The 27,573-nt window shown below is 46.2% G+C and overlaps 1 protein-coding gene across 1 annotated transcript in view; it reads right to left on the bottom strand.

Annotated features, from left to right (window-relative positions):
- The window catches only part of LOC138521776 (uncharacterized), a 36,303-nt gene extending 13,956 nt beyond the window's left edge, over positions 1–22,347 (bottom strand). Inside the window, exon 1 of the mRNA XM_069634852.1 lies at positions 15,617–22,347. Coding sequence (XP_069490953.1) covers positions 18,611–19,876 — 1,266 coding nt within the window. The 5' untranslated portion in view covers positions 19,877–22,347 and the 3' untranslated portion in view covers positions 15,617–18,610. The remainder of the gene's footprint in view (positions 1–15,616) is intronic.
- Positions 22,348–27,573: the final 5,226 nt, after the last annotated feature.

The following is a 27,573-nucleotide window of genomic DNA, read 5'->3' as shown; positions in this document are numbered from 1 at the left end:
TCCTTTGGGGTCCTGGACTTCCACACCCAATCACCCCAGTCTCTGCCTGCCTGGCAGCACTTGCCTCGGCACTCTCCGGCCTTCCTCCTGTAGGCTTGCACTCATCTACGCAATGCGGCTCCTGGCCGAATAGCACTTACCATACCATGCACTTTTTCTGCTTCTCACCCACGAGCACAGACACTCTAGCACCTACCGCCACTCACACTTACCCTCTTCTCGCTGCACTTGCACTTTCTGAACACTCACAAGGCCTAGTGGGTTTGTCTTTATCCTCTAGTGTATGTATTGTATCAATCCCATGTTCCCTCCCTGTTGCCCTGTGGGTGCTTTGAAACAGAATTCACTTACTGTATTTTTTTTATTTTTTATTATTTTTTTTGTTATTGAATATAGCTGAGAAAACTCAACTTTTTCAAAATTAAACAATTTCATTTAAACATTAATAAAAGATTTTTCATCAATAAAAGTAACACCATAGTTTCAGAGCACCATTATAAAAGTAAAACAAAATTAAACGGGTTAGACTTACATTTAGCTTAAAAACTTCACATTCACAATAAAAATTATCAATTGAAAGTATAAATCATAATCGCCAATCATTTCATACTTATTAAAATTAATAAATGTAAGTCTCTTAATATACACAGTGCACGGTGCACCATCACTAATTGTCACGCCACAGAATTTTACATCATTAGAACAAACAGAACATCCTGATACAATATTATTACCATTGGTCAAATAATAATTCAAAACGAGATAAGTGTCATTAGAGTCCTATCCAGTAATTGAGGCAGGACCAGCACCCAAGTTCAAAGCAATTAACAGATTATGAGTGGCAATGTGAATACTTATAGCTTTAGTAGACAGAATTACCGACCATCGATTTTCTGGGTGCATTGAACTAAAGTATGGCATATGTTTAAAAAAAAAATTAATTCTTACATCAGTTAGTGCTGGACATTCAACTATGATATGTTTAAGAGTCTCTCTAATGGAAGTAGTCTCACAAAATCTGCAATAGTTCTCTTTTGCATCAATCAGCCTTCTTCTTGCCATATATCTCATGTTGGAATTAGGCTGAATCGTAGGCGTAGTATAGACGTTCTCAATTGTGGTGTTGGGTCTTGATTTAGATAAGGTGTAAGTTCTTTAAGTTTTTCGTGTTCGAACGCTAGGACTTGAAAGTCTTTATACGAGAGGCACTCAATTCTAGTCTCAATCCAGTCCAGGCTGATTATTTTAGCTTTTGCTCTGTTCGGGTTCAAGAGGAGAATATCCAGCCTTATGTCAGCTCTAGCCAAAATTTAGAAAATGTAAGAAGTCCACAATCTAACAAATACATGTCCAGACGACAACACATAATCTGATAACGTTGCTAGTATGTTGTCAGTTCTTGTATAGGTCAAACATTTACGAAACAAGGTACTTTTTCTGCTGCTCACCCTCTGTCTTGATGCCTACCCCCAGGGATCCAGACCAAGTCCAGCAACCCCGGAAGCAGGCATCAAGTTATCCCAAGCAAGCCCAACAACCCCTGCTAGGGGCCATTTGGGTGCAGTCCTGGCGTCTATGGCGCCAGGCTCATATGGAGAGTCAGTCCTGGCGCCATAGGCGCCAGGCTCATAGATTAAAACTTACCTGATGCAGACCATGCTGCAAACTTACCAGCCAAAAGAGCCTTGGAAGGGACTACTTTACCTAGGGGCTATTTTTTACTCAGCTGGGACTACTTTGGAGGCTATTTAAACCACGCCCAAAGAGCAGCACACGCTTCACGTTATTCTGCATCCAGCAGGGTAACGTTCGCCGTGCCTGCAAGTCTGTATCCAGTCTTCTGTCACGTCCGCCTCGAGTCTGGAGCTCCTAGAAAAAGGGAGAAAGAAGGAGAAAAGGTTAGAACAAGAGCAATACCTATGATCCTTACCTGAATTCCCGATCCACCGCGCCTTCGAGCTGGAAGAAAGAAATTATTTTATGCGCGTCGCCTCGCCTGCTGCAGCGCCGCGCTGAACTCACCGGCCTTCGCAGCATCTTCACTATTCACTGCATCCTTCTGCATGTTCCCGCCGCACTCCGGCACCTAAGGGGAACACAAGAACAGCAACGTGAGCCAGGGGAATAAACAGAGGCAATATTAGTTACCCCCCATAGACTTACCTGATTTTACCGCCGGGGGTAGTATTCCTCTTCACGGGTCGGCGCAGCTTCCACCGCATCTTTGCCATACCCCGGCCCCTAAGGGGAAACAAAAGGACAGCAAGGTGAAACAAAGGGACAAACAAGGGGAATCCTCCTCACCACAATAGACTTACCTAATTTTACCGCTGGAGGCATTATTCCCTGAGACTTCATAATTTCTCTCAGCACCTGAATAAGGGAGAAAGCAACAGGTTACATACTGACATTATTTTATCGAACTGTGTTGGATAATACAAATCCTTACCTGAATGTTATCGGTTGCCACAAGGAACTCTTCACTAGGGTTAAGCTGCAACCTGGAAGGAATCGGACAAGAGTGAAAGTCAGACATTTGAACTCTTACGAACTATATACCTACGGCGTCTTGCCGGAAATCTCAGAGTCAATATTGTTCTGGAAGTCACCTATTCCTTCGAACCAGTGAAGCAACTGGTTATCTACGCGCCCCTGCGCTCAATGCAGGATGGAGAGCTCATCTTTCCAAACCATCAGGTGAGACTATAAGAGGGGACATTAAAGTTGATCAGTGGGGAGAACAGCAGGGGTGGGGGTTAACGCTCAACTCCACGGGTGGTTAATTCCCTTTCTCCATTTGCAGAAGAATACTCCTACGGGCCAAGCAAACGAAGCTAGGTGGGCCAGTCCAGTCTGTCATCTCGGCACTACGCATCACATTGGTGGAGACCGCAGCTGTCCAGTTCAGATCGACGCCCCTGTGGGAGCCAGGTGAGCGTAACAGAACGCAAAGCCTACCCACAAATTCCCACCCGGGCGTTATGGATTCCTCAGAAACTGAGCAATTGGCCCAATTACTAGGGGAACTGAGGGCTGAAGTGCATTCCGCCCGTCAGGAAACCAATGCTCTTAGGAGAGAACTGATTTTGTCAAAGGAGCGAACTGATGACCTTGCTAGGCAACTACTGCAAAACCAGGCTGGACAAACACCCCTACCAGGTCTCGGGGGAAATCCAGCTCCTGTGTCATCGAGTAACCCTGTGCAAATAAACCTTACCAGGAACTATTCCATTACCTCCGCCCAAACGCTTTGCCGGGGACCCCAAAAGGTTTGCCGTGTTTATGAACCAATGCCGCTTGCACTTTTTATGCAGACCTGGAGCCTTCCCAAACGAGCAAGCCAAGGTAGCCTTTGTATTGTCATATCTCAGCGGCAGTGCAGCTGATTGGTCAATTCCACTAGTTACTCAGGATGACCCAATTCTTCAGGATTTTCAGGGCTTTCAAATGAGCATGGAAAAACTATTTGCCCGGCACTCTCAAGGACAGGCCTTGGATAACGAACTTTTGTCCCTACGACAGGGTAACCAGGACCTCCTATCCTACATCGCAACCTTTAATAGGTTGATAGTGGAAACTGGATGGCCCGAGGTAAAACGAATCACGTTATTTCATCGAGGGCTTCGAGGAGAACTCAAGGATGTCTTGGCTCAAGTTGTGAACCCACCTCAAGACTGCGCTGAATATATAGACTTAGTGGTCCAGTTAGATCACAGGCTTCAGAACAAAAAGGCTGTTCGAGCCAAGTTTGAGAATCGGGTGTTGGTCAAAACCCACGCTAACCCCAAAGGAGCAGATGCTTCAGAACTCATGCGAATCGGAGGGGTTAAAGGGCCCTTAACCCAGAAGGAAAGAGAAAGGAGACGGCAAATGCAATTGTGTCTATATTGCGGAACTTCTGGGCATTTTCTACGGGATTGCCCTGTAAAACCACCCAAGAAGGTGGTAGGAGCTGCTGATAAAAGTCATATGGAGTCAGACTCGGGAAACGACCACGCCTGACAAGCGTAGACGTCCGCTTGCCGAGCTTGAAGAAGGATACTCAGACCTCCTATTCCATCATACCAATGGTCCACGTAGATCCAAGGCAGCCATCACGTATGCACGCAGTAAGGGCATACATTGATAGCGAGCCATAGGAAACTATGTGGACTACGAATTGGCTTCCAGGATGAATCTACCTTTCTGCCGAAAGACCACCTCAGATGTCATCACCACAGTCGATGGAACTGAAATTGCCTCTGGGCCTGTAACTCATTCCACCGCAGAGATGACACTATTGGGTCAGGATGGGCATCGAGAGACTATTGTGTTTGATCTAATCAAAGCCCCACAGTTCCAAATAATATTGGGGATACCTTGGTTGGAAACACATAATCCTTGTATTGATTGGCGAGAGAAGAGAATAACCTTCCCGGATTGTGCACAAACCTGTTACCCAAAGAAAAACTTGAAAGCAGGCCTGGCCACAGTCACCACATCAGTCGTGCAATTACCTCCAGAATATCAAGAATTCCAGGATGTCTTCCAAAAAGAACAGGCAAACACCTTACCACCTCACAGATCGTACGATTGTCAAATCAATCTCATACCCGATGCACAACCTCCTTGTAGCAGGATCTACGCCCTTACGGAACCTGAGAACCTTCACCTACGGCAATACCTAGACCAGTACCTTGCTAATGGTTTCATTCGCCCATCCAAGTCCCCTGCATCTTCAGCTTTGTTCTTCGTGCCCAAAAAGGAAGATGACCTCAGAACGTGCATAGGCTACCGTGCATTGAACCAAATCACTGTAAAGAACCGATACCCATTGCCTCTGATCCCCGAACTACTAGACCAAGTAAAGGACGCCTGCATATACACTAAGTTGGGTCTCCGGGGGGCATACCATCTGGTGCGTGTGAAAGAGGGCGACGAATGGAAGACTGCTTTTCGCACTAAGTACGGGTTATTCGAAATACCAGGTGATGCCCTTCGGGTTGTGCAATGCACGAGCAGCCTTCCAATACTTCATGAACAATGTCCTTCGTGAACTCATTGACGTTTGTGTTGTCGTATATATCGATGATATTCTAGTGTACTCCTCTTCAGAATCTGACCATGTGAAGCACGTCTGAGCAGTCCTTGAGAAATTACGCCAGCACAAACTATATGCAAAACTGGAAAAATGCGTTTTTCATGCCATGGAAGTTGAATTCCTTGGGTTTATTCGGAGTCCAAAAGGAGTCCGAATGGACTCACGAAAGGTGGATGCAATTCTTAAGTGGCCATCACCGAGTTCAGTTAAAGGAGTACAAAGCATGCTCGGCTTTGCTAATTTCTACCGCAGATTCATCCCAGATTTCTCACATGTTGTACATCCCATCACAGCACTCTTGCGAAAAAACAAACGCCTTATGTGGACTGAAGAAGCTGAAAATGCCTTCCAAGAGCTGAAAGCGAAATTCACGTCTGCACCTGTACTAAAGCACCCACGCCCTGAACTTCCATACATAGTGGAAACTGATGCATCCAGTTTAGCCATGGGAGCTGTCGTGTCCCAAAAGGACCCTGAAACTGGCCAGCTTCACCCAGTAGCATTTTGGTCCAGAAAGTTCTCGGCACCCGAGTTAAACTATGCTGTTACCGACAAGGAGTTATTAGCCATTAAATCCGCCTTCAAGGCTTGGCGGCATTATCTTCTCGGTGCCAGGCATACCATTACTGTGATCACCGATCACCGAAACTTGCAGTATTTAAAGACAGCCAAGGCCCAATTTTCACGCCAACTCCGATGGGCATTATTCTTTGCCGAGTTCGATATCGTGATAACCTATTGACCAGGTTGCAAGAACGGTAAAGCAGACTCCTTATCCCGAATAGGGATGGGAGAGGCAGAAGTGAACCCAGACCCACTACCTATAATTTCCGAACAAAGGATTCTTGGCATGGCTACTCTACAGACACTAGAGGACATTCAAGTAAAGATCCAGCAACTCTTTGATTCCATAGCCCTGCAGGACTGGGTAAAGAAAGGCCCGGACTACTCTGTCACCAATGACCTGCCTTATTACCAAGGGAGGCTATTTCTGCCACACAAGGAACTACAAGAGCTAGTCATTTCCCATTATCATGACACCCTAATGGAGGGGCACCCAGGTATCGCAAAGACTGAAGCTAAAATTAAGAAACAATTCTGGTGGCCCACCTGGTGAAAGGATATTAAATCATTTGTAATGTCTTGTGGCATTTGCGCCCAAAACAAAAGTCAGAAGAGAAAACCAGCTGGACTCTTACAACCTTTGGACATTCCGCCTACACCATGGCACACCTTATCGTTAGACTTTATTACTGATCTACCTCCATGCAATGGTTTTAACACCATTCTAGTTATTGTGGATCTTTTTTCCAAGATGGCCCACTTTATTCCTTTAAAGTGGTTACCTTCAGCTTCAATCCTGGCCAAGGAGTTCCTCGAAAACATTGTTCGCATACATGGATTTCCGTCCGTATTGGTCTCTGACCGGGGCAGTCAATTCATTTCACATTTTTGGAGGAAATGTTGTCAATTGGCGCAAATTGATGTGAGGTTATCGACCAGTCACCACCCCCAAACCGATGGTCAAACGGAGAGGACCAATCAGACTCTTGAACAATACCTGCTTTGTATGTTACATCAGACTGAGAGTAATTGGAAAGACATTCTTTGGATCGCCGAATATGCATACAATAATTCAGTACATTCTGGAACTGGACAAAGCCCCTTTTATACCTTATATGGGCACCATCCTCGAACGTCGGACCTTGACTCACCCCAACACTTAGAAATGCCCACAGTGGACCATCTGCACGCTACGATTACACAAGCCTTTAAGGAAGCAACTGCACATTTAAAACAAGCGAAAGAAAAATACAAGAAAAATGCTGATCGTCATAGAAGTGATACTCCACAATACCAGATAGGGGACCAAGTATGGCTGGCCACAAAACACATACCTCTAAAGGGAACACGGACCTTTAACCCCAGATATTTGGGACCTTACTCTATTAAGGCCATTATCAACCCAGTGGCCGTCAAGTTGGATTTACCTGCTAATATGCAAATTCACCCCGTCTTTCATGTGTCACTTTTTAAACCAGTGCAACCAGGGACAAGACTAACCAAGCCACCAGACCCCATCCTTATAGATGGGGAACCCGAATTTGAGGTTTAGAACATCCTGGACTCCAAGCTGGTGAAGTCAAAGCTTTTTTATTTAATCAACTGGAAAGGTTACAGTCAACAGGAAAGGTCATGGGAACCCTAGTGACCATGTTCATGCACCCCGATTGGTGAAAATATTCCACCAAGATTTCCCAGACAAACCAAAACCACGGGGAAGAACGACTTTAGGAGGAGCCTTGGGGGGGTGTGCTGTCATGATGCCTACCCCCGGGGATCCAGATCAAGTCCAGCAGCCCTGGAAGCAGGCATCAAGTTATTCCAAGCAAGCCCAACAACCCCTGCTAGGGGCCATTTGGGTGCAGTCCTCGCGTCTATGGCACCAGGCTCATATGGAGAGTCAGTCCTGGCTCCATCGGCGCCAGTCTCATACATTAAAACTTACCTGATGCAGACCATGCTGCGAACTTACCTGATGCAGACCATGCTGCAGGACTCCAAGCCAAAAGAGGCTTGGAAGGGACTACTTTACCTAGGGACTATTTTTTACTCGGGTGGGGTCGGGGAGGAATACTTACCTAGGACTACTTTGGAGGCTATTTAAACCACGCCCGAAGAGCAGCACACGCTTCCCGTTATTCTGCATCCAGCAGCGTAATGCTCACCGTGCCTGCAAGTCTGCATCCAGTCTTCTGCCACGCTCGCCTCGAGTCTGGAGCTCCTAGAAAAAGGGAGAAAGAAGGAGAAAAGGTTAGAACAAGAGCAATACCTATGATCCTTACCTGAATTCCCGATCCACCGCGCCTTCGAGCTGGAAGAAAGAAGTTATCTTATGCGCGTCGCCGCGCCTGCTGCAGCGCCGCGCTGAACTCACCGGCCTTCGCAGCATCTTCACTATTCACCACATCCTTCTGCATGTTCCCGCCGCACTCCGGCACCTAAGGGGAACACAAGAACAGCAGGTGAGCCAAGGGAATAAACAGTGGCAATATTAGTTACCCCCATAGACTTACCTGATTTTACCACCAGGGGTACTATTCCTCTTCACGGGTCGGCGCAGCTTCCACCGCATCTTTGCCGTACCCCGGCCCCTAAGGGGAAACAAAAGGACAGCAAGGTGAAACAAAGGGACAAACAAGGGGAATCCTCCTCACCACAATAGACTTACCTAATTTTACCGCCGGAGGCATTATTCCCCGAGGCTTCATAATTTCTCTCAGCACCTGAATAAGGGAGAAAGCAACAGGTTACATACTGACATTATTTTATCGAACTGTGTTGGATAATACAAATCCTTACCTGAATGTTACCGGTTGCCACGAGGAACTCTTCGCTAGGGTCAAGCTGCAACCTGCAAGGAATTGGACAAGAGTGAAAGTCAGACATTTGAACTCTTACAAACTATATACCTATTGCGTCTTGCCGGAAATCTCAGAGTCAATATTGTTCTGGAACTCACCTATTCCTTCGAACCAGTGAAGCAACTGGTTATCTACCCGCCCCTGCGCTCAATGCAGGATGGAGAGCTCATCTTTCCAAACCATCATGTGAGACTATAAGAGGGGACATTAAAGGTGATCAGTGGGGAGAACAGCGGGGGTGGGGGTTAACGCTCAACTCCACGGGTGGTTAATTCCCTTTCTCCATTTGCAGAAGAATACTGATACGGGCCAAGCAAACGAAGCTAGGTGGGCCAGTCCAGTCTGTCATCTCGGCACTACGAATCATATTGGTGGAGACCGCAGCTGTCCAGTTCAGATCGATGCCCCTGTGGGAGCCAGGTGAGCGTAACACCCACGAGCACAGACACTCTAGCACCTACCACCACTCCCACTTACCCTCTTCTCGCTGCACTTGCACTTTCTGAACACTCACAAGGCCTAGTGGGTTTGTCTTTATCCTCTAGTGTATGTATTGTATCAATCCCATGTTCCCTCCCTGTTGCCCTGTGGGTGCTTTGAGACAGAACTGACTTACTGTATAGTATATGTATATAGCCTGTATAGTATATGTATAGCCTAATAAATGCACAAAACTAAAACTAAAAATAAAATCAAAGGCAGAGCAGGACATTTAGATTGATATTCCCAGTCTGATCCCTATGGTGGGGGATGGGGTAGCCTATAGGGCTGGGTGCTGCCACCCGCTGTGTGATGATGGGCCCGTGAGTCGCATGGGAAGGATTACCTTCTTACCCTCATTACTATGAATATGGGAGACAAGGGATCACAACATGGACCGTCTAATAGGGTGTGGCCCTTTAACGAATGCCCCAGGGGCATTTGTCTTAGAAAGCAACAGCGCAGACCTGCAGATTCTTCCTGCCAAGCCCCTGATGGGGAATTACACTGAGTTACATGACTGTACTGTGTATCAAAGTTTAGTCCCATCAACAGTCGCATAGGAGAGGCATGGTCCAAGCAGCCCCAGCTCCATGCACCCAATGCGAAGCTTCTGGGTCTCCACGCATGCGCGAGACTCAGGCAGGATCCAAAACGGTGGACCGGCTATATGTGGCCTTGCTCCTGGAGACACAGGGAAGCACTGTGTCTCTAAATTCTTCACCTATAACAAAAGTAATTTCTTTAACTTGACTAATCCTGTACAAAGAAGACAGATTACTCCCAGGTGCGTGCCATTACTGAGAGAACGGCACAGGGGGGTGGATCTGCAACCGACATAAATAAGAAGTGCTGAGATGTGGGTGTTTGGAGACAAGCTATGAGAGATTTTGGGATGAGTTGGAGAGTGGAGGTTATTGGAAAAACAATCTGTTGGGCAGAGAGGAGGAGACGAGCAGCAGGAGGAGGCTGGAGAGCCGAGAAAAGGGAGAAGGAGGAGGTTTTAGAGCAAGTTGGTGAGGATGTTCGGAGGAACATCAAACGGGTCCAGGAGGAGAAGGTCATAGAAAGAGTCGTAGAGAAGGGTTGCAGAAATGTTAAAGGGTTGAGGGGAGGAGGTGGCAAAGAGAGTTGCATGGAAGGATTAGAGGAACATCAGAGGAGTGATTTGAAGAAGAGGTGGAGAGAAGGATTGCAAGAACAGGAAATAGATGAGGGAGGAGGTGGTAGAGGGATCTGGCGAGGAGTACTGGAGGAACCTCAAATGAGTGAAGGAGGAGGTGGTAGAGGGATCTGACGAGGAGTACTGGAGGAACCTCAAACGAGTGAAGGAGGTGGTGGTAGAGGGATCTGGCGAGGATTACTAGAGGAACCTCAAACGAGTGAAGGTGGTTGTGGTAGAGGGATCTGGCGAGGAGTACTGGAGGAACCTCAAACGAGTGAAGGAGGAGGTGGTAGAGAGATCTGGCGAGGAGTACTGGAAGAACCTCAAACGAGTGAAGGAGGAGGTGGTAGAGGGATCTGGCGATGAGTACTGGAAGAACCTCAAACAGTGAAGGAGGAGGTGGTAGAAGGATATGGCGAGGAGTACTGGAGGAACTTCAAACGAGTGAAGGAGGAGGTGGTACAGGGATCTGGTGAGGAGTACTGGAGGAACCGCAAACGAGTGAAGGAGGAGGTGGTAGAGGGATCTGGCGAGGAGTACTGGAAGAACCTCAAACGGGTGAAGGAGGAGGTGGTAGAGGGATCTGGCGAGGAGTACTGGAGGAACCTCAAACAGTGAAGGAGGAGGTGGTAGAGGGATCTGGCGAGGAGTACTGGAGGAACCTCAAACGAGTGAAAGAGGAGGTGGTAGAGGGATCTGGCAAGGAGTACTGGAGGAACCTCAAACGAGTGAAGGAGGAGGTGGTAGAGGGATCTGACGAGGAGTACTGGAGGAACCTCAAACGAGTGAAGGAGGAGATGGTAGAGCGAGATGTGGATCAGGACTGGAGGAATAGAAATGAGGAGGTGGGAGAGTTGATAAAGAAGGTAAACCAGTAAGGAGGCAGAGAGTGAACGAGGATGGAGAGGGGATTAAGCCAGGTCCCCCGGATTTATAAGGTGAGCAGGTGATGAACCCGGAGTCTCAAAGGGGTGCAGAGGGAGGAGGGGAAACCAGAGTGAGGTGCATAAGGTGAGCAAAGCACGAGGAAGGAGAAGTGAGAAGACAGTCCAGACAGAGCAGAGTTCCACACGAACAAGCATATTGTGATTCATCCATGAGGACAGAAACTGGTGGATGGCTTTACCAGGACCCTTCGACAGGAAGGTGATATGATATGATAAGTTATGTATAACGCACTTAATAACCAGAGGTTTCTAAGCATGGACCCGAGGATCGAACCTGTGGCGCTCTGTGTCGTCTTGCTTCCAAGGCGAGCACGTTGCCCCTGAGCTATCCTCCCGAGACAAAGGTGGTCGGTGCCCTAAATGACAGCTGGTGAAAACCTAGGAAGAACATTCCCTACTGGGAACTCTGGGCCATGCCGCGTGATATTTATCAGGCGTGGTTTGGGATTTGTCTCAAGAGCGTGAACAGGCAGAGAGCAGCCTTTCTCCAGCGTCAGACTCAATTGATAAGAAGACCATCAAGAAGCATCTGATTACTACCAGAGTTCTATGGCTAAGGAGACCGTGGTCATTACGACCCTGGCGGTAGGGGGTTAACGGGGCCGGTAGAGCTGCCGGCCCTGTTAACCCCCTACCGCCGTATTACGAGGTTTGCTAGCGGGTCCCGTGAGCAGACCAGGATGCAAACAACGGGCCCGTTAATAACGGGCCCGTTGTTTACATCCTCCCCATTCCCATTGAACCCTATGGGGCCTCCAAGGTCAGAATGGGCCGGTATTTCCCCATTCCAGGAACCCGGACCCGGTACCCGGAATGGGGGTAGCCATGCCGCAAATAGCGGCATGGCTACCTCCAGGGTCGTAATGGCCCCCTGTGAGTGGCTGAACTAGTATAGAAGTTACAGTCCAGTGCTCCTGCTCAAGGGTTCTGCTTCCTCGTTTAGAACTCTCGAGCAATTCCCTACAGAATGGGCCTCATTACGACCCAGGCGGTAGAGTGATAACGGCGCCGGTAGAGCTGCCGGCGTCGTTATCACTCTACCGCCTCATTACGAGGTCTGCTCGCGGGTGCCGGACTGCCCGTGTGGTCTGGCCAGACGTGCATACCAGCACCCGCGAGCAGATCAGGATGCTAACAACAGACCCGTCATTAAAGGGTCCGTTGTTAGCATCCTCCCCGTTCCCATTGAGCCCGATGGGGGCTCTAATGGGAATGGGGATGTACCGGGTCTGGGTCTCGAGAAAAGGGAATTAACGGGCCCCCAATAGTCGGAATGGCCCGGTAATTCCCTTTTTTCGGGACCTGGACCCGGTACCCGGTTTGGGAGTAGTTATGCCGGTAAGAACGGCATGGCTACCTCCAAACTCCTAATGAAGCCCAATGAGTTGAATAAAGTGCTTTAGAGCAGAACCTTACGTGTTGCGTCATGATTTCCCAGCTACGCATTGTGTCATTCCTTATACTTTCATTGTCACCGACACTACACACCAAGCAAGTATGATCCCCTTAAAGACAGATCTATCCTAGTAGAATAAGGAGTTGGTTAAAGAAGCAGACTTGCATCTCGCATGTGAAGTGAATGTGCACGCATGTGGTTGCATTGCATGCCACAAAGCATGAAATATGCAGCTTAGAGAACAATTCTAGGCAAAGCCATTTCTGACAGCCTTAGAGAGAGGCTGCAAATGTTCAGCCTTGCACCACTCCAGGTCGGTCAGGGACACTTCATAATGATGTGAAAATTGAGGAATTCTTGGCCACCAATCACGGCCACCAATCACGGCCTTTAATTCCTTGGGGAGAGTTTCCGATATTTGCATTTCCTGCCTTTTAGCCAATCCGTGGCCCTTCCTCTTTTGCATATACAAATGAAGAAATGTAATAGTTACGTTGTTTCTTCCATGCGCCTTCACGCGTGCAGTGACATGCTGCAGTTAGCAAAGGTATGCATGCACGGTGCCTGCATGACCTCTTGTTCTTGTACATGCTCCAAATATGATTTATTTTGGCGCATGCCTTGTGGGGGTCAGCCGAACCCTTGGAGAATTAGGCCTTTTGAGCTTAGAAGTTGGTCTACACAAGGCACGAGAGGCACCTGCCTAAAACCTGCCCAAAATGTACAATGTTAGACCTTCTAGGGGATTTCCTTGAGATGTTTTCATCGTAGATCCCCCGCAGTGCCCCCACTGTCCTCTACCTTTTTATTACCTAACCCATACCCTCCCCACATATATTTGCAATACAATTCGTTGAAACAAATTCGATGATTTCTCCCATGATGGAAAAGCCTGCGATGGAATCTTCCTACCCCATGTTAGAAAGGTGAATGCACAGCAAACCAAGCATAGCAGGCATTTGGCACCCCATAGATCTGCAAAGCAAGGACAGACGTCAACACAAGATTTTCTAAGAGTAACAATCTTGGTTCCGTACCAATTGTCTACCTCTATAAAAGAAGATGAGTTACATTGCGCTAAAGCCCCCCCCAACCCAAGAGGGATACAGGGGTAATGATCTACGAAGGTCATCGTGATTCAGGAATGGGTCTACTGGAAACAAACATGTTATGTTATATTAAAGGTTCTTATGCCGCGCACTGTCACTACGCATGGTCCCTTGGTGCTCTGGCGGATCTGTAAGGCAAAAGGGTAAGGGGTGTAAGTTAGTAGGACTGAGCAGGGGAAAGAGCAAGGGAGCTGTGATGTGCTGTTGGCAGCTTCAGTTCGGTTTACACCGTTCGCTGAGCATAGGTGTATTTTTCGGTTGGTAGCTGTCATGTGCTGTTGTGCGAGGCGATGTGTGCTTTGTTTAGTTGTTGTTACTGTTCAGTAATGTATAGAAATAAAAGGCAGATGAACAACGACTTTATACGGGAAAGGTCTCTTGATTAAAGGCTATTTCAGAAAGCGAGTGGTAGCTTTAACCAAGGGAGTCATAGAAGAGCTTGGAGAAGAAGAGTGACACACTGAAGGTTGTAAGAGTGCCGCCATGCATGGTTCCATCAGAAAAGAAAAGGAGACGATATCGGGATTGAGGTCGTGGGGAGACCTTAAATGCGGTGTTCCACCATTACATTGTAGGCCCAGTTCTTCGAAGCCCATTACATCGAATTGTTGTAACACATTTTGCTGCATTATAGGGGGGGGCTCACATTGTATTAATTAATGTGAGAGAGATGTGTGGGGGGAGAGTGGCAGCTGTGGGGTGGGGGTCTTCTCCTGCATTGATTTGCAGTGAAATGTGTTAAAATAAAACAATTCGATGAAATAGGCTTCAAAGAAATATTCTCGAGCAAATCACAGAGGTCCTACATATACAGAGGGAAAGAAGACATGGAGCAGTTGTGTTGTGTATCAGAAGAAGTGCCACAGCTTGGTGAATATTGAACGATCCATGCTGTATGATAGTTTTTCAATAAATTTGCTTTACTTGCCCTGCTGCCAAGGACCAGGCCTTTACACGATTCAGCAGACCTTTCACAAGCCAAGAGCAAGAAAATGAAAGTCAAGCGATGACCAAGATCCATCAAGATACCACCTCATAGGGTGTCTTTATTCGCCACATCATAAGAAGAGTTTCTAGTAATCAGTCCCCCGAAGACAATATGATCCAGTGCCCTCTACCCGAATGACATTTGTGCACGAAGTTCATGGCTTGTTCATTTGTTTCCACTGCTGTTGGAACGTATGAGAAAATACAAATAATGATACAAAACAAGGAATCGAGAACCCCAGCATTACTGGTGCTGGTAATACTGGCAATTCCCCTAGGGGACTCCATGGAATGGGGAACTACCACAGTTTCTGGCACTTGGAACATGACGGTAATTCCTGCATTCCAAGTGCTGGTAACAGTATTACTGTTTTGGTGGTATCCCGCCGGATTTACTGGCAGGATCCCGCAAACCTTGTAATGAGGCCAACACTATGTTTATATCACAAAATGGGGCAAGATGTTTTTTGTCGAAATTCAGAAGCTTCCCCTCTGCAGGATTCCTGCGGCCACAATCTGCCTGCAGATACCTGCAAACTGTCCTAAATTTCATAGGGTTATTTGCAGAGATCTGAGGTCAGATTCTCTCCCACAGTCCTTTAGAAAAATGCAAAGCGAATTGCTACACAGCCCTGTGGGGTTCAACCCTTCACTGAAGGGATTTGAATGTTGAAAAGGATTGAGGTCACACTGCCATGCAAGGCCATGACTTTACTGGCAGCTCCTACAAAATAAACCAAATAACATGGACATTCTGGTGGTTTGGGGGTTAACGCAATACTGCCCAGGATTATGTCAGGCAAAATCCATACACTCTTTGAAATAATCTAAACAACATTTCTCCCCAAAATACTGAAGCGGAAAACAACAAATCTTACAAATGGTAGTAGATTAAACTTGTGACTCCCACATATTGTGTTATTTTGCAACTGCTTAGGCACCCCTTCATAGCTTCTGTCACATCAGTATCTAGAATCACAACATTACCCATCCTAGGTTAGGTTGGCCCCAGATTGAGTTCTTATACCTGAATGGCTGCTCGTTGTTTCTGACGATGCTGTTACTGCGGCTTGTATTCTCGATTCACCCGAATGAAGGGTTGCTGTCATTCCTCCTCCTGTTCTTCCTGAGCCCTCACCTGCTTCTCTCTGGCTCTTAGTGGGGTCTGAATTGGTTAATGAAACCAATGTGCTATTGGTATCCTCTAAGTCGGTTGTAGCTGCTCTGTGTCGTAGGTTTGAGGCTGTGAGAGCTGCGGTGGTTGAACCTGATGTGATCAGAGAAACAGGTCCTGCTGGGCTGATGCTGAGCTTTGGAACATCTGTTGTTTTTTTACTACCTGTGGTAGTTGATGGTTTGGCCAACCCTCCTTGTTTAGAAGTTGTCTCTAATGAGTCTGAGACCAGAGATCCCATGTTGTCTTCTAAATCATTGTGCGTTGTAGTGATTGATTTCCTGCGCGTAGCTGTCTTTATTAGACTGTCTGAAGGCCCTGATTCACTTGATGCACTTGTGTTGGTGGTAAGCTTGGTGTCATCTGTGTATAAAGACAACAGTTTAGTCTCTGATCCTGCTGCTGATTGTTCAAGGCTGATAGTTCCGTCCAGAGCAAGTGTTGATCCTCCAGGACTACTGGTGACTCCTAATTGAGATGCTAAAGTGTCAAGGCTTCTGATTTCAAATGGAATAAATGTGCTGGCTCTGGTACTGTTTTGTTGTTCTGACACCTTATGTGTCATCGTCGTCGCTCTACTTGTGATGACTGAAACAGACGTGACTGCTGTGTAATTGTTTGATAGCTCTGAATTAGATGTTTGTACAGAAGTGGCTGTATATCCAGAAAGATGTACGGCTTCACGTTTGGAGGTGTGCTCTGAGGTGGATGTACCTGCTTCTCTAATTGTTGCCCTGAGTCCTGGCAATGCAGCTGTTGTTTCATGGCTGGCACTGGACGGTAAGTCAGTTCTTTCAGCTTGTTGGCTACTCCTAACCCTTGTTGCCCCTAATTCTGTTGCAACTGTTTGCGGTCTGTAAACTGGCTCTGGATAAGCAGTATGTGCAGGCATTGCTGTAGCCCCTGATGTGGTTGCTGAGTGTTCAGGACTGGTGGTTGTTTCTGGAGTGAGTGTTGAGTCTCCATCATTGCTTGCAATTCCAGAGTGGGGTGGTAATGCCTCTGGGCTTCTTGTATTGAATTATATTATCGTGTTGGCTTGTGTGCTGCTTTGGTGTTCTGACTCTGATCGTGTTGTTGCATGGTGTTTGGTGTACACTCCGGTGGTTAACGTAAGTATGCTGCTAGCGTTGACCAGAGCTGGCGTATAGTTGCTTGTTGCCTCTGAGTCTGTTGTGTATGCAGTTTCAGAAGTAGGTTGATTTTCACCATCACTAGTGGGCCCTGAGGACGGCGAAGCACCTGCTTGGCTGTTTCCTGCTCTTGATAATTCTGCTGGTGATTCTTTATGGCTTGTTTTTTCAGATTTGGTTGTTGTGGACATTGGTCCATTTATGTTTGCCGCCCCTGTGTTTGCTTCCCTGTGGCTTTCAGTGGGTTCTGAAGAGGTCTTTGAAATCACTGAGCCACGGGAAGGTCTTGTGTGCATTGCAGCTCCTCTAGGCTCAAAATGCGTCAGAATATCTGAAATTACGGAAACAGCGGTTGCTGTAACATCTTGCACACTTGACATCCCTGAGTCTGTACTCAACTCTCTTTGGCCTGTAATATTCACTAACTGAATCAGTACATCTAGTGTACTATTGCTGTTTCCTATATCAGCAGTGGATGTTTTAGGGTGTACTCTGACGTCTGAAGGAGTGTTGAACACCACAACATCAGGGAAATCCCATGATGAAATCGGGGGTGTTATTTGCCCTGTTCCCGACATAGAAGCTGGGACCGTAGGATGCAATGGTAGCATGAGATTGGTACTGTTCTGTGTTTCAGTTCTTATAGCTGCTTGGCTAATGACATTCTTTGATGCATTTGTCATTTCATCTTGGTTAGTGTTGGTATCCATTGAAGCTGAAGTTCGGGAGCTCAGATTACTTTATAAATCAGTATGAATAAATGTGGGGCTGATAATAAGACTAAATATAAGACCAGAAGCATTGTTTACAGTTTGTGGTCTGGTCGTAGCTTCTGGGCCAGTTGTATGTGCAGACATGCTTGTAGTGCCTGATGCTGTTGTAGCCTGTTCAAAGCTGTTGGTTGTTTGCGGAACAAGTAGGTTGGCTCTATCAGTGCTTGCAGTCCCAGACTCAGGCGTCAATACCTCAGCACTGATTGTCTGGTCTGATATTATCGTACTGCCTCCTGACCTGGTGTGCTGTTCAGACTCAGTCTCTTTTGTTTTGGGCTTGTTAGTATACACTGAAGTTGTTGAAGTTAATGTGCTACTTATGATGCTTGAAGCAGAGGTAGTTGCTGTGTAGTTGGTTGTTGGTGCATAGTGAGAAGCAGGCACAACTATGGCTGGTGTTTCAGGGATATGCTGGTTTTCTTGGATGGTGGTGAGTTCTGAGTCAGTTGTTGTATCTGTGTAGTTATTTGTTACTCTTGACAGTGCTGTTGATGTTCTTTGACTGCTTGATTTACTATAGGTACGTGTTGTGTAAACTGGTCTGCTTGTGCTTCCAAATCCAGTCCCTGATACTCTGTGGCTGCTCACACGCGGGTATATACCTGTGCAACTTGTAGGTTCTGAATCAGCTGTAGCTGCTCTGTGGTTGGCACTGGGCTCAGAGACTTGTGCATTCATCGAACTGGTTCTAATCGCAGAATCAGCTGTTGTTGCAGGCCTGGTGGTGATCTCTGAAGCAGCTTTTGTAACTATTAGGCTGTTGGTGACCCCTTATTTGGAGGTCAACTCCATATTTCCGGAAATACCTCCTACTGGGACTCTTGATGTCATTGCTTTGTTGTTGGTCCCTATATCAACACTGGTTATTTCAGTGTTTACTGTGGCCCCTGGAGGGCCTGTGATGATCACAGAGTCATTTGTAATTGATAAAGGAGCAATACTTAGTAAGTTGTTGGTGACTGAATCTGAAGCAGGTCCGTTGCAGGATTGGTTTCTGAAGGCCCTGGTTGTGCACGTTTGGTGTTTTGCTGTGTTTCAGTTGCTATTTCTGCTTGGCTAATGTCAACGTCTTGTGTATTCCTCAATTGATCTTGAGTAGAGGTGGCAACTTGTGATGGTGTGGTCAGTGACATGTGTTTAGCTGTTGAAATTGCATCAATGAATGCATGGCTCGTTGGTGGCCACAGTTGGGTTGTTGTGTTTAATTCAGTTATAGTTAGCTCAGAGGCCATGGCTTCTGCTCTTGGCCTTGTAGGTGACCTCAAGTCAGTTGCACGTGAAGACATGCTTTTCGACCCCAAAGCAATCATTGTTTCTCTAAGACTGGGGATTTCATGTCCTGTAACCTTTGCAGCTTGGGATGCTGCTGTGGGTTCCAACCTAATTAACTCTTGAATGTTCTCCTGTCCAGATGGTTTAGATAGAGGGCTTTCTGCTCTTCCTGAGTCTGTTGTGCTAGTTTTCTGGCTGTTCAAAGAGATATTTATGGATATGTTTACTGTGCCATTTCTAGCAGTTATAGGCTGTGTTGAGCTATTGGTCGGTTCTGAATTAATAGTAAAAACAGACATTGTGATATTGTCAGGGACAGCAGCGACCTCATGAAAGGTGCTGTGATGTGGGGCCATTGCTGTAAATGTCTGGCTGGTTGTTATCACTGATTCCGTGGCCAATACCCTTTGTCTGGTTACGCCAATTACTGGACGGGTTGAATTCGGGGCATTGCTGGTGGCTCCTGGATCTCTACTGATTGTGTGCCCCAAGGTAGCTGTTGCATATTCATGACTTGTCACTCGTCCAAATGGGGTTGTGTTGGATACTGTGCTGAAAGCTGTAGCTGATTCAGTTCTTTTCATTTCCTGGCTGTTCACAGGCACCATTTCCGATTTTTTTCCACCCCCGCTCAGGGTTTCCGGCGCAGTTGTAGGCACTGTGGAGATATTGCTTTCTTCTGATTTGGTAGCATAAAATGACCTTGTGTCTGGGCCAGAAATGGATATGCCTTTTCGATAAGTACTCATTTGAGATACTGTTGCTGTGAATGGCTGTATGTTTCTTATTGTGGTTTCAGTACTCAACTCCTTTTGGTCAGTGATGTCATCTAATGATGTTGTTGAAGTGAGTGACCTACTATTGACTCCTTGATCTATGCTTGTTCCTGAGGGGCATGTTGTAATACTCAAGGTGGTTGGTAACTCTGAAAGCATGCTTGTGATACCGACATCCGTTTGTATTTTGTTGCTGGTCAGTAGTTGCTGCTTCCATCCTGTAAACCAGATGTGTGTTCAGAACCGGCCGAAGCTCCTGAGAAAAGTTGGTCTTCATGTTCTTTAGTGGGATCTGAGGCATTTGATGCCTCTGCTCGGTAGATTGCTGTTAGTGACAATCCTGCTGATGTTGTTTGTCCTCTAATATTATCACTTCCTGATACTGTAATCATTGATCTGCTTATGATTTCTGGCTTTGTTGACGTTAATCTTTGGGTGTAAGTGAGCTCTGAAGTAGTTGCTGAAACCATTGGGCCACTTGTGTGTTTTGGATCTGTGATGGCTGCTCTGTCTGTGGTTCTGTACTCAGAGTCCTCTGCATTTGTTGAACGAGTTTCAGTGGGAGAACTAGCTGTTGTTGTGGGAGTAGTGGTGAGCTCTGAGGTCATTGCTGTTGCTTCCTGACTGCTTCTGACCCACAGTGCTTCACTCAGTTCTTTTTGGCTGGTAAGAGAAACTGACAGAGTTGCTGATGTTGGTGTTTTAATATTGGTCTCTAACTCACTATTGGTTATTCTGGGTTTACTGTATCATCTGGGAGGGCTGTCAAAGCCACAGGGTCATTAAAATCCCTGGAATGAGTAGTAGGTGGTATGGGGCTGATCCTCCACTATGACAAATGTGCTTGTGTTGAACTGGTTAAGACCATATGAAGCATTGCTGGAACAAGGTTGGTGGTACGTTGTTCTTCGGATGTTATATCTGCATGGATGATGGTGTTTCCTGATCTAATTTCCAGCTCTTTTTGCTTAGTGGTTCCATCTCCTACATCTGAAATCTGGGTGATCGCATTTGCTTGTAAATCCATGTCAGTTATTATGGGACTGACTGGTGTAGTTGCTTAGTCTAATAGATTGTCTGTAATCCCTGATTGAGTGTTTACTGTTCTTAGCCTGGCAATAGATTCTGGGCTAAGTGTATCTGCAGATATATGTGTGGTCCCTGTAGTAGTTTCTGTTTGCTCAAGGTTCGTGGCTGCTTCTTGAAAATGTGTTAAGCCTGTGTGCAGCTCCATGTGCAGAAATGTCTGAAGTTTTAGGAACATGCAGGAACTCATGGTTGGGAGTGAACTGCGAGGCAGCTGTTCTATCAGCTTGGATGTTTGTTTTGCCTGACTATAAGGTGAATTCTGTTTCAGCCATTGATTCATAAGATTCAGTGGTTCTGGGCAATGATCTGCTTGTGAGCCCTGAACCTGTTCCCGTTACTATGTGAGTTTCAATCATTTCTGAAGTTGTCTTTAATATCAGTGTGCTTCGATTGGATTTTGAATCAGTTGTGATTGCTGCGAGACTGGTACCAGGACCAGTGGCTGTTGCCAGTGTTGAAATGGATTTGCTCGCATCACCAGTTTCGGTTGCAGATCTGGTACCGTGCTCTGACACGGATGTTGTAGGCGATTCATTAGATGCCATCATCGATGCACTGGCCAGTGCCACTTGGCTGGTAGGGGCATCTGTTGGTGCTGCGGACAGTGGGCCAGTAATGGTTACTAAATAAGTTCAGGTTCTTGTCAAGCTGTTTGTTGGCTCGATGGTAATTGTCGGGTTTGATATATTGCTTAAGTACCATGAAACTGTTCTTATTGTCCTTGTCCTGGGTGTGGACAATGAGATGGTTGCTTTTACATCTATGTTGCTAATCTCTGAAACAATTTCTGTTTATCCAGAAGTAGTTGCTGAGGCAACTAAGTGACTTTTCGATGAGCTAGTGAGTTTCTCTAAACCAGCGGTGTGCAGGTAAGTGGGTTGTGTTCTGGAATCATTTCTTGTTTCCTCTAAGCTACTCCCTGAGCTAGTTCCCGTTACTCTGTGAGTTTCAATCGTTTCTGAAGTTGTGTTTAATGTCAGTGTGCTATGTTTGGATTTTGAATCAGTTGTGCTTACTCTGTGGCTGGTACCAGGCCCAGTGGCTGTTGCCTGTGTTGAAATAGATTTACTCACATAACCAGCTTCCGCTGCAGCTCTCGTACCGTGCTCTGAGACGGATGCTGTAGGCGATTCATTAGATGCCATCATGGATTCACTGGTCAGTGCCACTTGACTGGTGGGGGCATCTAATGGTGCTGCGGACAGTGGGTCGGTAATGGTTCCTAAATCTGTTCTGGTTATTGTCAGGCTGTTTGTTGACTCGATTGCAATTGTCGGGTTTGATATATTGCATCTGTACCATGAAATTATTCCTGTTGTACTTGCACTGGGTGTGGACGTTGAGACGGTTGCTTTTGCATCTATGTTGCTAATCTCTGAAACAATTTCTGTTTGTCCAGAAGTAGTGGTTGTCTCACCATCAACTGTTACACCGCCATTCCTCCTTGTGCTTTTCAACCTTGCTGTTGAGGCTGATTGACTGCTGGGTCCATCGGATAAAGTTGTTGACACCAACAGGTTGGTTGAGGCAACTAATTCACTTTTTTTTCGATGAGCTAGTAGTTTTGCATTTCTCTAAAGTAGCGCTGTGCAGGTAAGTAGGGTTTGGTCTGGAATCATTTCTTGTTTCCTCTAAGCTGCTTCCTGAACTTGTTCCCTTTATTCTGTGAGTTTCAATCGGTTCTGAAATTGTGTTTAATGTCAGTGTGTTATGCTTGGATTTTGAATCAGTTGTGCTTGCTCCGGGGCTGGTACCAGGCCCAGTGGCTGTTACCTGTGTTGAAATGGATTTGCTCTCATCGCCAGCTTCTGCAGCAGCTCTCGTACCGTGATCCGAGACGGATGTTGTACGCGATCCATTAGATGCCATTTTGTATGCACTGGTCAGTGGAATTTGGCTGATGGGGGTATCTAATGGTGTTGCAAACAGTGATCCGGTAATGGTTCCTAAATCAGTTTTGGTTCTGGTTTGGCTGTTTGTTGACTCGATTGCAATTGTCGGGTTTGATATATTGCTTCTGTACCATGAAACTGTTCCCATTGTAGTCGCACTGGGTGCGGACGGTAAACAGTTGCTTTTACGTCCATGTTGCTAATCTCTGAAACAATTTCTGTTTGTCCAGAAGTAGTGCTTGGCTTGCCAACAACTGTTACACTGCCATTCCTCCTTGTGCTTTGCAACCTTGCTGTTGAGGCTGATTGGCTGCTGGGTCCATCAAATAAAGTTGTTGACACCAACAGGTTGGTTGAGTCAACTACTTCACTTTTCGATGAGCTAGTAGTTGTGAATTTCTCTAAAGTAGTGCTGTGCAGGTAAGTAGGATTTGATCTGGAATCATTTCTTGTTTCCTCTAAGCTGTTCCCTGAACTTGTTACCGTTATTCTGTGAGTTTCAATTGTTTCTGAAGTTGTGTTTAATATCAGTGTGCTTTGTTTGGATTTTGAATCAGTTGCGCTTGCTCCGGGGCTGGTACCTGGCCCAGTGGCTGTTGTCTGTGTTGAAATGGATTTGCTCGCATCACCAGCTTCTATTGCAGCTCTGGTACCGTGCTCTGAGACGGATGTTGTAGGTGATTCATTAGATGCCATCTTGGATGCACTGGTCAGTGGCACTTGGCTGGTGGGGGCATCTATTGGTGCTGTGGACAGTGGGCTGGTAATAGTTCCTAAATCCGTTTTGGTTCTTGTCAAGCTGTTTGTTGATTCGATTGAAATTGTCTGATTTGATATATTGCTTATCTACCATGAAACTGTTCCTATTGTAGTTGCACTGGTTGTGGACGTTGAGATGGTTGCTTTTGCGTCCATGTTGCTAATCTCTGAAACAATTTCTGTTTGTCCAGAAGTAGTTGTTGTCTCACCAATAACTGTTGCACCGGCAATTCTCTTTGTGCTTTGCAAACTTGCTGTTGAGGCTGATTGGCTGCTGGCTCCATCAGATAAAGTTGTTGACTCCAAGAGGTTAGTTGAGGCAACTAATTCACTTTTCGATGAGCTAGTAGTTGTGAGTTTCTCTAAACCAGCGGTGTGCAGGTAAGTGGGTTATGTTCTGGAATTATTTCTTGTTTCCTCTAAACTCCCTGAGCTAGTTCCCGTTACTCTGTGAGTTTCAATCGTTTCTGAAGTTGTGTTTAATATCAGTATGCTTTGTTTGGATTTTGAATCAGTTGTGATTGCTACGGGGCTGATACCTGACCCAGCGGCTGTTGCCTGTGCTGAAATGGATTTGCTCGCATCACCAGCTTCCACTGCAGCTCTGGTACCGTGCTCTGAGACGGATGTTGTAGGTGATTCATTAGATGACATCATGGATGCACTGGTCAGTGGTACTTGGCTGCTGGGGGTATCTAATGGTGTTTCGGACAGTGATCCGGTAATGGTACCTAAATCAGTTTTGGTTCTTGTTTGGCTGGTTGTTGGCTCAATGGCAATTGTCAGCTTTGATATATTGCTTCTGTACCATGAAACTGTTCTTTTTGTAGTTGCACTGGGTGCTGATGTTGAGACGGTTGCTTTTATGTATGTGCTGCTAATCTCTGAAACAATTTCTGACTGTCTAGAAGTAGTGGTTGTCTTGCCAACAACTGTTACACCACCATTCATCCCTGTGCTTTGCAACATTGCTGTTGAGGGCTACTGGCTCCATCGGATAAAGTTGTTGATGCCAACGGGTTGGTTGAGACAACTAATTCACTTTTTTCGATGAACTAGTAGTTGTGAATTTCTCTAAAGTAGCGCTTTGCAGGTAAGTAGGGTTTGGTCTGGAATCATTTCTTGTTTCCTCTAAGCTGCTCCCTGAACTTGTTCCTGTTATTCTGTGAATTTCAATCGTTTGTGAAGTTGTGTTTAATATCAGTGTGCTTTGTTTGGATTTTGAATCAGTTGTGATTGTTACGGGGCTGATACCAGGCCCAGTGGCTGTTGGCTGTGTTGACATTGATTTACTCGCATAACCAGCTTCTGCTGCAGCTCCCGTACCGTGATCTGAGACGGATGTTGTAGGCGATTCATTAGATGCCATCATGGATGCCCTAGACAGTGCCACTTGGCTGGTGGGGGCATCTATTGGTGCTGCGGACAGTGGGCCGGTAATGGTTCCTAAATCCGTTCTGGTTCTTGTCAGGCTGTTTGTTGACTCGATTGCAATGGTCGAGTTTGATATATTGCTTCTGTACCATGAAACTGTTCCTGTTGTACTTCCACTGAATGTGGACGTTGAGACGGTTGCTTTTGCATCTATGTTGCGAATCTCTGAAACAATTTCTGGTTGTCCAGAAGTAGTGGTTGTCTTGCCAACAACTGTTGCACCGCCATTTCTCCTGGTGTTTTGCAACCTTGCTGTTGAGGCTGATTGGCTGCTGGGTCCATCGGATGAAGTTGTTGACATCAACAGGTTGGTTGAGGCAACTAATTCACTTTTTGATGAGCTAGTAGTTGTGAATTTCTCTGAAGTAGCGCTGTGCAGGTAAGTAGGGTTTGATCTGGAATCATTTCTTGTTTCCTCTAAGCTGCTCCCTGAACTTGTTCCCGCTATTCTGTGAGTTTCAATCGTTTCTGAAGTTGTGTTTAATATCAGTGTGCTTTGTTTGGATTTTGAATCAGTTGTGCTTGCTCCGGGGCTGGTACCAGGCCCAGTGGCTGTTGTGTGTGTTGAAATGGATTTGCTCGCATCACCAGCTTCTGTTGCAGCTCTGGTACCGTGATCTGAGACGGATGTTGTAGGTGATTCATTAGATGCCATCTTGGATGCACTGGTCAGTGGTACTTGGCTGGTGGGGGCATCTATTGGTGCTGCGGACAGTGGGCCGGTAATGGTTCCCAAATCCGTTCTGGTTCTTGTCAAGCTGTTTGTTGACTCAATGGCAATTGTCGGGATGGATATATGGCTTATGTACCATGAAACTGTTCCTATTGTAGTTGCACTGGGTGTGGACGTTGAGACGGTTGCTTTTGCATCTATGTTGCTAATCTCTGAAACAATTTCTGTTTGTCCAGAAGTTGTGGTTGTCTCACCAACAATTGTCGCATCACCAATCCTCCTTGTGCTTTGCACCCTTGCTGTTGAGGCTGATTGGCTACTAGCTCCATCGGATAAAGTTGTTGATGCCAACGGGTTGGTTGAGGCAACTAATTCACTTTTCGATGAGCTAGTAGTTCTGAATTTCTCTAAAGTAGCGCTGTGCAGGTAAGTAGGGTTTGATCTGGAATCATTTCTTGTTTCCTCTAAGCTGCTTCCTGAATTTGTTCCCGTTATTCTGTGAGTTTCAATCATTTCTGAAGTTGTGTTTAATATCAGTGTGCTTTGTTTGGATTTTGAATCAGTTGTGATTGCTACGGGGCTGGTACCAGGACCAGTGGCTGTTGCCTGTGTTGACATTAATTTACTCACATAACCAGGTTCTGTTGCAGCTCTGGTACCCTGCTCTGAGACGGATGTTGTAGGCGATTCATTAGACGCCATCATGGATGCACTGGTCAGTGCCACTTGGCTGGTGGGGGCATCTATTGGTGCTGCGGACAGGGGGCCAGTAATGGTTCCTAAATCAGTTCTGTTTCTTGACGGGCTGTTTCTTGGCTCGATGGTAATTGTCGGGTTTGATATATTGTTTATATACCATGAAACTGTTCCTGTTGTACTTCCATTGGATGTGGACGTTGAGACGGTTCCTTTTGCATCTATGTTGCTAATCTCTGAAACAATTTCTGTTTGTCCAGAAGTAGTGGTTGTCTCACCAACAACTGTTACACTGCCATTCCTCCTTGTGCTTTTCAACCTTGCTGTTGAGGCTGATTGACTGCTGGGTCCATCGGGTAAAGTTGTTGACACCAACAGGTTGGTTGAGGCAACTAATTCACTTTTCGATGAGCTAGTAGTTGTGAATTTTTCTAAAGTAGCGCTGTGCGGGTAAGTAGGGTTTGATCTGGAATCATTTCTTGTTTCCTCTAAGCCGCTCCCTGAACTTGTTCCCGTTATTCTGTGAGTTTCAATCGTTTCTGAAGTTGTGTTTAATATCAGTGTGCTTTGTTTGGATTTTGAATCAGTTGCGCTTGCTCCGGGGCTGGTACCTGGCCCAGTGGCTGTTGTCTGTGTTGAAATGGATTTGCTCGCATCACCAGCTTCTGTTGCAGCTCTGGTACCGTGCTCTGAGATGGATGTTGTAGGTGATTCATTAGATGCCATCTTGGATGCACTGGTCAGTGGCACTTGGCTGGTGGGGGCATCTATTGGTGCTGCGGACAGTGGGCCAGTAATAGTTCCTAAATCCGTTCTGGTTCTTGTCAAGCTGTTTGTTGACTCGATTGAAATTGTCTGGTTTGATATATTGCTTATGTACCATGAAACTGTTCCTATTGTAGTTGCACTGGTTGTGGACGTTGAGATGGTTGCTTTTGCGTCCATGTTGCTAATCTCTGAAACAATTTCTGTTTTTCCAGAAGTAGTTGTTGTCTCACCAACAACTGTTGCACCGCCAATCCTCTTTGTGCTTTGCAAACTTGCTGTTGAGGCTGATTGGTTGCTGGCTCCATCAGATAAAGTTGTTGACTCCAAGAGGTTAGTTGGGGCAACTAATTCATTTTTCGATGAGCTAGTAGTTGTGAGTTTCTCTAAACCAGCGGTGTGCAGGTAAGTGGGTTGTGTTCTGGAATCATCTCTTGTTTCCTCTAAGCTGCTCCCTGAACGTGTTCCCGTTACTCTGTGAGTTCCAATCGTTTCTGAAGTTGTGTTTAATATCAGTCTGCTATGTTTGGTTTTTGGATCAGTTGTGC

The sequence above is a fragment of the Ambystoma mexicanum genome, chromosome 13 (genome assembly GCF_040938575.1).
Source record: "Ambystoma mexicanum isolate Mex_15411 chromosome 13, UKY_AmexF1_1, whole genome shotgun sequence".
Lineage (NCBI taxonomy): Eukaryota > Metazoa > Chordata > Amphibia > Caudata > Ambystomatidae > Ambystoma > Ambystoma mexicanum.
This window is presented reverse-complemented; position numbering and strand designations above follow the sequence as displayed.